This window comes from Orycteropus afer, unplaced genomic scaffold (assembly GCF_000298275.1).
Source record: "Orycteropus afer afer isolate SDZICR_OR568_19922 unplaced genomic scaffold, OryAfe1.0 scaffold00456, whole genome shotgun sequence".
NCBI lineage: Eukaryota > Metazoa > Chordata > Mammalia > Tubulidentata > Orycteropodidae > Orycteropus > Orycteropus afer.
Window position 1 is genome coordinate 1,849,845 of NW_006922043.1, and position 10,657 is coordinate 1,860,501.

Below are 10,657 nucleotides of genomic sequence, written 5' to 3' on the forward strand. Positions count from 1 at the left end.
ACCTGGGCCAGGAGTCGTCAGCATCCTGGGCGGGGATATGTGGAGGGGCTCCCGACCCAAGGTCCATACTGAGCTGGGGCAGCTCTGCAAAGTGGCCCCTTTCAACCTCAGCAACCTCAGTGGTCCTCCAAGGTAGCCCATCAGAGATAGCCTCATATGTCCCCACTGCTCCAGGCAAGATCTCAGGCCTCCCTCTAACTTCCACCCCCCCACCACCACTGACAAGCACCTGCCCTGATAGCTGCCTCGAGTTCCATGTTGTTCCCCATAGCCACCTGTGAGAGAAGTGCATACCCTTTCTACATGTGGGACATAGAGGCTTGGAGAGACTGGCGAATGGCCAAGGTCACAGGGTGTGATGGATCTGACAGGGTGCCCCCATGTGTGCTAGACCACACACCCTGCCAGGCTTCCCTTCCCCCTCTTGTGTATCCTGTATCCCAAGCCTGCTTCAGGGCTCCTGTAACAGGAGGTGACCTGGACAGTGTGAGCAGAGTGTAGGGTCTGAGGCCCACAGTCTGTTCAGGGCTCTGGAATGTGGCTCCCTGAGCCACACCCTCAGCCGACTTCCCAGATGCCAGTTGGGCTGCAGTGAGGCCACAAACCGGTGCCCGTGCATGGCATCTACTTGGTGCTGGGCTTGTGTTGCTTTCTTCACTGGCCAGTTGGGGTGGGGGTGGGGGCAGGAGCATGATACCTTTGAGGGCAATGCGCCCCCCCCCACCTTGCGCGTGGCCATTTTGTTCCAACTCAATCAAAAAGAAAGTCTCTGGTTCCAATAGGGCCAGATCTCAGAGCTGGCACCTGGGGGCTCCCTATAACCAGTGCCCACCTGCAGCACCACTCAAGGGCTGGGGCTTGATTGGGTGGCAGACTCATAGCCCCAGGCCTGGTTACTTGGCCAAGGGCTCCTGTGGTGGGGGCTGGCCATGCAGGCAGACAGACCTAGGTCCAGATCCCAGAGAAACACTTCAAGCTACATGTGTCTGTCTGTCCAGGTGCCACTGAAGAGGTCCTAGAATGTGGCCAAATCCCTTCGTTCTAGATCACAGAGTCTACTCCATCTTCTCTGTGTCTGCTATAAACAACAGCAAAACCCCACCACCTGAGAACTCTTACATTTCACCAAAGGAAATTTGTTCCAATAAGATGCAAATGAAAGGCACAGAGGAGGAAGCGTTTGGGGGGCCTGGTAATCCTCGGAGGCCTGGACATCACCTTGATCCAGAGTGCCTGTCAGGATGAGGGCCCTCCATCCGATGGTCACAGCGCACAGCCTCCCTGTGTCAGGACATCACAACCAAGCTCTCTGCCAGAGGTTTGGGACTCCAAGCATGTAGCTGGCCCTCACCCTGCCTCAGACTCCAGGACCAGTACCTGTGGTGCAGGTAGCACTGCAGGGCTCATGGGAGGACAGCTTCCACCGGTACATGTCCGCAGGACTCACACCTTGCTTGCGTGCCTTGGGCCTGGTCCTGAAGGCAAGGCAAGCAGAGAAGGCTTGAGAGAGAGGAAAGGGCCTGAAGGGAGTTTTAATCAGTGGCCATCTGCTCATTGACTAGGCAGATATGTTTAACAAACATACCTGGCCTGGGGTCGCAGCCAAATCCCTGCCTGTTAGGATCAGAGCCCCCACTGGGCAGGATAGCAAGAATTCGATGAGGGCCTCATAAACAGGCATACCTCAGGGTAGAACAGACTTGTTTTCACCCCCCATTTCAGTAAACCAACTTTGGGGCTGCAGTGCCTCCTTTTGTGAGAGGAAGGATTTGGGCATTACCAGCATCTTACTTTCGCCCTGAATGAATATTCCCTTCCCCAGTTAGCTAGTGGATCCCTCCTTTCTCCTGAGAAGGGTCCTTGGACATCCATGTGCTAAGAATATGCCAGAATTTTCTACCTGCCTTCCACAGTGGATTCAGATTGATGGGACACTAGCCATTCTGTCTCCAATGATCAACAGGAAACAGCTCAGCCACAGATGAGTGCCTCTGGACACCTCTGCCCATATCTCAGCTCAGGTTTGTCACTGGTCACAGAGACTAGACAGACTAGACAGGGTTCTGGCCAGTGGACAGCTGTTACTCTTGGATGGCCCTTGGGCAGCAAGTCCAACTATTGTTGACCTACTTGCATCTGCGAACTGGTGTGTATGTCAGACCCACCAGGCACAGGCCCATTTTGGACCCAGCAGAGAGAAGGAGGGGACAGAGGCTCCTATAACCCAGCTTGAGCCAGGGGAGGAGGATGGCATCCCAGCTGAAAGGCTGAGATAAATCTGGCCTTGACTTTCACTATAGACCCTGACCACTGTAGAGCCCCGCAGGCCTATTCCCTTTCCTAGGTCCTATGGAGCTGGCTAAAGATGGCCTTAGGCCAACACCCTTCACAGAGCTAGAATTTGGGCAAATCCGTAAGTTTCTTTTGGTAAATTGGAGGGTTAGCAGAAGAGAGGAAGGCCATCAATGAGATGGATTGACACAGTGGCTGCAACAATGGGCTTAGGTATAGCAAGCATTGTGTGATCTTGGCACAAGACCGGCAGTATTTCGTTCTGTTGTACATAGGGTCTCTGTGAGTTGGAGCCAACTTGATGGCACCTAACAACAACAATAGGTTTCTTGCCTTGGGATCTTATCTCACTTGTAAGGCTAGTGAAAGTAGGAAGAAGATTCAGGCTTAAATGGTGGTCACAGGACAGACATTATTAAAAGGCTTTCAAGTTGATTCAGATTCAGTGATTTAAGACATTGCTGTAGATGACACTAGGAGTTTGTTGTTGTTCTGTGCCTTCAAGTTGGACCCGACTCATAGCGACCCCTCCTTGGGTTTCTAGAGGTAGTATCACTAGGAAGTAGATTGCCCCATCTTTGTTAATCCAGGCGAGGCTTGTGGAATTTCACAAGGATGTGAGATCTGTCCTTACTTTTGTTGAGGTTGGCTTCAAAGTCCCAGGAGACCTACCTCCAGCAGATGAACCTACCCCTCAAGTCACATCCCTCTCTGAGACTCCAGGGAGTGATCTACAAAGGGGACCTGAAGGAATGACCCACCTGCACCCAGGTAGGGAGGGAGGAGAGAGGCATGATAGAAGAATGCCCAGAGAAGCAATGAATTGGTCTGCCCAGAGCCTACTGGGATCCTCTCACTTGAGGCTTCACAGCCCCTTCACAGTTCTCAGAAGAGGAGGGGACGGTCTCCCCTCCCTCCTTAAAAAGAGAGAAAACTTTAAAATAGGGAAGGGACCCAAAACTCTGTCATCTGAGAAGGAAGAATCCACAGAAACTGCAGAGTTGCCTCAATGAGGTCCACTCAGACCTCCAGCTCCCCATGAGCAAGGTCTCTGAGGGGAAGTGGAACCAGAAGCTACACTCAATTTAGAAAACACTCAACTGCACTGATTGGATTCCTCCCCCTGCCTTTCAACAGTTGTAAATTCTCCCCAAGAACAAAGTAATGCAAAGACCCAGCCACCCTCACCCATGGAGAGGCCACCATCTTTATCTAATTGCACAGGCACATGCCAGCAGGCAGCATGACTCACTCCTGACTCAAGAGTTCAAAATAACCCCCTAGATTTCAAGCACAAAAGGTATTTATGGAGAGGCTGCTCACACATCACCCTTCACACCAGCAGGGTGCAGGATAGCATATGCAGCTCCAGAGAAAACCGTGCATATATTTGCACAACAATGCAACTCCTAACACTTCTGTTCTTGGAAGTAGCAAGGAGAAGCTAAACACCAGGAAATGGCTGAGCCACCAGCCTTCCCTCCATCTGGAAGAGAGACCTTGTCCCAGTTCCTGCGGAAGTCAAAACCGCTAGACCCGGTTTTGCGACAGCTGTGAAGCTGAGAAGCCGCTGGGTGATCTCAGCCATGGCTCACTCACGCCTGGGGCCAGCTGTCTATCCAATCCCTCTCAGGAGAGGCTCTGAGGTGACAGCATTTGTTTATAAACCAACCAGAAAGTGCTTTTCTTTGCCCCCAGGCCTCAGAAAGGGCCATGCCCTGCAGACAGCCCTTCCCTGTGTCTGGTCTGGTGGTGGCCACCCCTCCCTTGATTGTCTGAAGCTTTGCTGAGGAGATGAAAATAGCCTTTCCTTTCTGGGCGCCCCTTTGATTTCGCCTTCTTGTCAAGCAGACGATTTCCTGTGTTTGGACAACTCGGCTGAGACGTGGCTATTTTGGCCTGGTGTAGCCTCCCCTCACTCAGCCTTATCTCTCCAGACATCTTTGTCCCACTGGGCTCCTGCTTTGATGGCTGCTGGCTGGGGTCACCACCTTGCCAAACAGGGGGTTTTCTGAGCTCTGACAATCTAGCTTATTGATTCCTATACCTCCAGACAGGTCTGGGAATCCAATGTCTCGCAGGCCTGAGGGAGCTGGGAAGATCTTACAGCAACCAGAACTGGAGAGACTGAAGTGTTGGCTTAAGCAACTGGAAGCTTAGTGAAATCCCTAAATGGATGAACCGAGCTGCCGACCCTGAGGCCACCTTCTGACAAACCCCCCACTTTAGAGGTGGAGAAACTGAGGCCCATATAGGGGCTAAGTGGTGTGTCTGTCATACGGTGAGGTGGTGGCAGAGCTGGGATCGGAACTCCAGCGTCCTGACGCTGCTCACTGCATCGCCAATGGCTCACACAGCTGCATTTTCCATACCTGCAGCCAAATTAAGCAGCAGCCTCCGTCCTGCCCTGATAAACCAGTCAAAGAACAGTCCTGACCATCAGATAGCCTTGTTCTGGCCCCATAGAAGACTCCAGGTCCCCTAGTCTGCCTAAATTTGCAAAAAAAAGATTTCCAACAGAGCGTCATTACCCCAGCATACTGCTGTGGGGGAAGGGGCTCAGAAAATAGTTTGAGAAAAGGGAAAGGGGTGCACAAAAGCAAGTCCTGGGCCAGCAGCCCCTGTGGTGCTTGTGCTGCTTTTGTCCCCTGGAGGCACATGAAAGAGTTGCCCCAACTATATCACCTCAAGTTGTTGTTGTTGTTGGGTGCCATTGAGTTGGCTCTGACTCATAGTGACCCTATATACAACAGAATGAAACATTGCCCGGTCCTGCATCCAGCCTCACAATCCTTGCTATACCTGAGCCCATTGTTGCAGCCACTGTGTCAATCCATCTCCCTGAGGGTCTTCCCCCTTTTCACTGATCCTCCACTTTACCCAGCATGATATCCTTCTCCAGGAATTGGTCCCTTCGGACAACATGACCAAAGTAGGTAAGGTGAAGTGTGGCCATTCTTGCTTCCAAGGAGCATTCCAGCTGCACTTCTTCTAGGACAGATTTGTTAGTTCTTCTGGCAGTCCATAGTACTTTCAGTATTACCTGTCCCTGAGCCTACAAGGGCACGTTTCTCTGCACCCCTGGCTGAGGCCAAGCCCAAGACCTATTCATGTTTATTGTTTGAACTCCCTCAAAAAAAAGAAAGGGTTTGTAGGCCCATATCCCTCCAATCTCCATCCCCCATTTGTTGCTGAGCCTGGTCTGTCTGCATCCATTTCACCAGCCTCACTGTCCACACAGCATCAGGGGAAAGCATGGGACACTGGCAAGGAGGACATTGATGGCTACTCTCATCCAGGGGGTTTTTCACCAGGAATTTTCCTTCAGTGGGAATAGTGGCAGGTCTAGGGCTACCCCCTCCCAGCTGGCCCAACTCAAAGAGGGTCCTGGCCTCAGGCCCATCCAGAGCCAGGCCTACAACCTTCTGCTGAGATCTAAGGGCTAAAGGGGTGGGGCTCAAGGAAGCAGTGGCCTTCTCCCACTTGCCTCCAGGGACCTGCTCCTTCCAGCAGACCCCACTACAGGTGAGGTCTCATGGCCATCCAGGGCCTAGGTGCCTCCCACACCTCATAGGACTGAATCTCAGCCCAGGCAGCAGTGGGAAACATCTCCTACCTGGCCTTATGGGTCCTGTTCCCAGTCATGTTGGGGAGGCTGGCACTGGCATTGGGAAATGGGGCCTCAGAGGAGGTGTTGGTGACTCTGTCGCTACTCAACTCCAGGTAGGACCCATTGAGCAGGTAAGCACCAGCACCCTCGTTCTCCTCGTAATCCACATAGAGACTGTCAGCTGGGGCGTTCCTTGGGGCGCTCTGTGCAAAGATGCTGTTAATGGTCTCATTGAGGGTGAGCTCCTTGGAATCCGAGCCTGCACCCAGGAGCTGGTCAGAGATGGCATTGGCTGAGAGGAGTTCATGGGAGGTGAAGTGATCATCGCCTTCTTGGTTGTCCTTGTCCCCTGAGAGAGCTGTCTCTGTGTTGTTGCGGTCTACAGGAGGGAGACAGGTGGGTCAACCTCAAGAGCTCCTCCATGCTGGGGACAAGGACAGTCTAGGGGAGGGACTCAGAGTGGTGGAGTCAGAAACCAGGAAGCTGAACTAGGAGTCTCCACAGAGCAGTTGTTGGTTCCATTAGAGGACACGATTTGGTTAAGATGATGGAGTGAGCACCCTGTCACTGGAGGCAAGCAAATCAGCTTAGACAGTCCCTTGTAGAGGGGAATCTGGTTGAATAGTGTCCAAAAAAATTCATGTCCACCTGGGACTTCAGAATATGGCCTTATTTAGAAATACGGTTTCTGTAAAGGTAATTAGTGAAGCATCTAAGAGGAGATCATCCTGGACTTAGGGTGGGCCCCCCAATCCAGTGACTGGTATCATTATAAGAAAAAGACACAGAAAGAAAGAGGAGATGGCCATGTGAAGATGGAGCAGAGATGGGAAAGTTGCAGCCACCAGCCAAGGCCATCAAAAATTGGCAGAGACCAAGAAGGACCTTCCCCTAGAGTCTGGTGGGAGTGCAGCCTTGCTCACACCTTGATCTCAGACTCCTGCCCTCCAGAACCGGGAGAGAATAAGCTTCTGTTATTAGAAGCCTCTCAAGGTATGGTCATTGGTCACAGCAGCCATAGGACACATACTCTAACATTTCTTCTAGTTAGAGACTCCGAGGGTCTCAAAGTCTTCCTTTAGGTAAGATGATCCAAACACACCTGATCAGCCACACCCCCACCTGGCCCCTCCAATGACCCCTGGCCTCAGGAGCAAGTCTAACTCCCAGTTTCTCTCTCAGGGACCTGAGCTCTAGGTTTACCCACCTGGGTCTCCAGCCACTCACTCTTGGAGCCTGCCTGCAGGCCCATGATCCTGGCCTAGGTCGCCACCCATCTTTGCTCTTTCTCATCCTTCCACTTAATATCTCTCTGCTCCATCACTCACCACCCACACCCAGGAAGTCCTCAGGCTGAAGCCCACCCTCTCTGAGAGCCCTCCCTGCACTCCCTTGACTCCCTGTGTTTCCTGGCCACACCATATGATCTTGTCTGTCTGTCTCCCCACCTGGACTTCATGCCCATGTGCAGCACTGTGTTCACTGTCATACCTGAGCCCAGTACAGGCCAGGTGTTCACCTGAGTGAGCAAGGGCTATGCGGTCTGACTGTCCTGGGTTGAGTCTTCCCTCAGGTGAGACTATCTAAACATACCTGATCAGTCCTCCAGGGAGGATCATGAGACTTGGGCACATGGCCTTTGCCGTCTAACCTCAGTCTCCCCACCTGTGAAATGGGACCTATATCCCTCCAAGGATTTATGTGGGAAGGACACATGTGTGGCCCAAAGTAGTTCTGCAAATGACTACACGTGTTATCAACTGCTTCTCCAGATGTGAGGGGACTGAGGCCCCCTCCCTAAACTCCCTCCCTAGGAAGCCCCTATCTGTGGGCTCCAGTCTTTGCCCACCCTGACCCGCCCCCTCCTGGTTACCTCGTAAGCCCTTGCCCCTGGGGGGCCCCTCGCAGGCCCTGCCTCCGGTTTGCTCGCACACCTCGTTGGTCTCTGGGCCCTTGCCCAGGCCCAGTTCGAGCCCTGGCCCTGGGGGGCCAAACAGCCGGTGGTCCAGGCCCAGCCGCTCCATGGATGCCTGGCTGTACAGGGAGCCGTTGTGGCGCACAAAGCCCAGCAAGGAGGCACCGCCCAGCTCCTGGCTCTCGGCACTCTCAGAGGCTGGCTCGGAGAAGCTGTAGTAGACAGGCTGCAGGCGGTGAGTGTGTGGTGGCTGTAGCAGCGTGTACTCAAAGGTGATGGAGGGGCTCCTGCCATTCTGATTCCACACCTGGAGAGCAAGGAGAGAAAGTGGGACCCTGTGCCAAAACCCCCTCCTGTTCCATTCACACTCCGCTGTGTCCCAGCCTGGAAAGCAGACTGGGGCTGCCAGGGTGTTAACTGCCATGGGCACAGCTGAACTCACCCAGGGAACTGCCCAGCAGCCTACGTCCCATGATGGGAGATGGGATGGTACCCAGGGAGGGGCAGTGAGGTGTTCAGCAGGGGTGCCAGTAATAAGGAGAGCACTGTGTGTAGAGAAAGGAGCTGGTAGCACTATGGCTAAAGCATTGGGCTACGAACAGAAAGGTAGGCAGTTTGAACCCACCAGTTTTCTCCAAAGGAGAAAGATGAGGTAGTCTGCTTCCAAAAAGACTGACAGCCTTGGAAACTCTATGGGGGAAGTCCTACTCTGTCCTCTAGGGGTACTATAAGGTGGAAGCAATGGCAGTAGTTTTTTGTTTGTTTGTTTGTTTGTTTGTTTTTAGTGTGTAGAGTTTTTAAAAGTAATAAACAAAAATATCCACTGCCATCGAGTTGATTCCAACTGATGTCAATCACACATGACAGAGTAGAACTGCACCATAGGGTTTGTTAGTCTGTCATCTTTCTTCCCATAAATTGCCAGGTTTTTCTTCAGTGGAGCGGCTGGTGGATTCACACTGCAAACCTTTTGGTTAGCACCCTAGTGCTTAACCACTGCACTACCAGGGTTCCTTTTTAAAAGTAACAGAGTGGACCAAAAGCTGATCTGCTTTTTACCACATACCAGCAATTCTAAATAATGACACTCTTCCCTGCCAGGGCTGACTACATCTACCACCCTTATCCACCACCACCTGCCGATGTGGGAGTGCAAAAAAGCCCTAGCCCCTGGTCTCAGCTTTAGACAACCTAGGTCAGTCATGGAGGAAGTACAGCCAGAAGGCTCCTTGGACGTGAGAATGGTGAGACTTCACCTTGCCTACTTTGGACATATCATCAAAAGGGACCAGTACCTGGAGAAGGACATCATGCTTGGTAAAGTAGAGAGCCAATTAAAAAGAAGGAGACCCTCAATGAGATGGATTGACACAGTGGCTCCAACAATGGGCCCAAATAGAGCAGTGGTCATGAAGACAGCACAGGACCAGACAATGTTTTATTCTGTTGTACATAAGGAACCCATGAGTCCAGGTCAACTGGGCTGGGCAACAACTCACAACAGTGACAAGCAGTTCTGTAGCTTCCTGTGGGATAGGCTGAGGCCACTGTTGCAACTACTTATGGTTCGTCCTCTCTCCTGCCCTTCCTGCCTTCCTCTCTCCCTGATGAGTGGTGTTCTTGAGCATCCCAACAAACCCCTAAAAGCCAGCCTCCATCTCTGAGTCTTTTTCCAGGGATCCCAATCTAAAACAGTGGATATGAGTGGAGGCCTGTCTTAGGCCATAGAGTCTAAAATAAGATTTTGGAGCAGGATCGCTCCAGGAGCAACAAGGACCCCATTCCTGAGGGTTCATGGAATGTTAAGACCTGCTGGGCTGTTCTGATGCAATTGTTAATCTCTAGGGCATGGGAGACCAAGATAGGATACCAGAGGAAGAAGATGCAATACAGGGCACAATACCTTGAGGGTTTGAGAGTTGGCTGAGGATGGGGGTGGGGGCTACAAAATTATAAGGGACTATGGAATCCAGGTAACAGTGGGCAGACAGGCCAGGCACCCAGAGCAGGAGGTGGGGGAGGAGCCGGGCTGAGACAGAGCCACAGGATCCAAGTAAGGGTAGGGAGACAGGCCACACACCCAAGAGGCAGGAAGTGGGGGAAAAGCCAGGGACAATAGCCATGGGATCCAGGTAAGGGGAGGGCGGAGAGGTTTCAAACAGCTAAGGAAGACAAACTTGTCTGTCAGTTTGTCATACTGTGGTAGTTTGCATGTTGCTGTGAGGCTTGAGGCTGTGCCACCGATGTCTCAAATGCCAGCAGGATTGCACACAGTACACAGGTTTCAATGCAGCTTACAGACTGAGACAGACTAGGAAGAAGGAAGAGGCCATCCACTTCTTAAAGAGTTAGCCAGGGAAAACCTTATAAATAGCAGACAAACACTGTCTGATACATTACTGGGCAACTTTATGAATAGCCCTGAAACAATGTCCAGTACAGTGCAGGAAGATCAGCCCCTTAAGTCGAAAGGCACTCAGAATATGAGTGGGAAAGGGCTGCATCATCACAGTAGAATCAACCTTAATGATATGGATAAAGTAAAGCTTTCAGGACCTCCATTTGCTGATGTGGCATGACTCATTTTGAGGAAAAACAGCTGCAAACATCCATTAATAATTGGAACATAGAATGTATGAAGTATGAATCTAGGAAAATTGGAAGCTGTCAAAAATGAACTAAAATGCATAAAGATTTATATCCTAGGCATTAGTGAGCTGAAACGGATGAGTTTTTGGCCATTTTGAATCAGACAACCATATGATCTACTATGCCGGGAATGACAGTTTGAAGAGGAATGGCGTAGCATTCATCATCACAAAGGATGTTTCAAGATCTGT

The 10,657-nt window shown here is 51.7% G+C and overlaps 1 protein-coding gene across 1 annotated transcript in view; it reads right to left on the reverse strand.

The window, feature by feature from the left end:
* ADAMTSL2 (ADAMTS like 2) overlaps window positions 1-10,657 on the reverse strand; it is a 49,432-nt gene that overhangs the window by 8,806 nt on the left and 29,969 nt on the right. The window contains exons 9-11 of the mRNA XM_007954305.2: window positions 7,776-8,124; window positions 5,909-6,281; window positions 1,378-1,475 (exon numbers count right to left, since the gene is read on the reverse strand). Coding sequence (XP_007952496.1) covers window positions 1,378-1,475; window positions 5,909-6,281; window positions 7,776-8,124 — 820 coding nt within the window. The remainder of the gene's footprint in view (window positions 1-1,377; window positions 1,476-5,908; window positions 6,282-7,775; window positions 8,125-10,657) is intronic.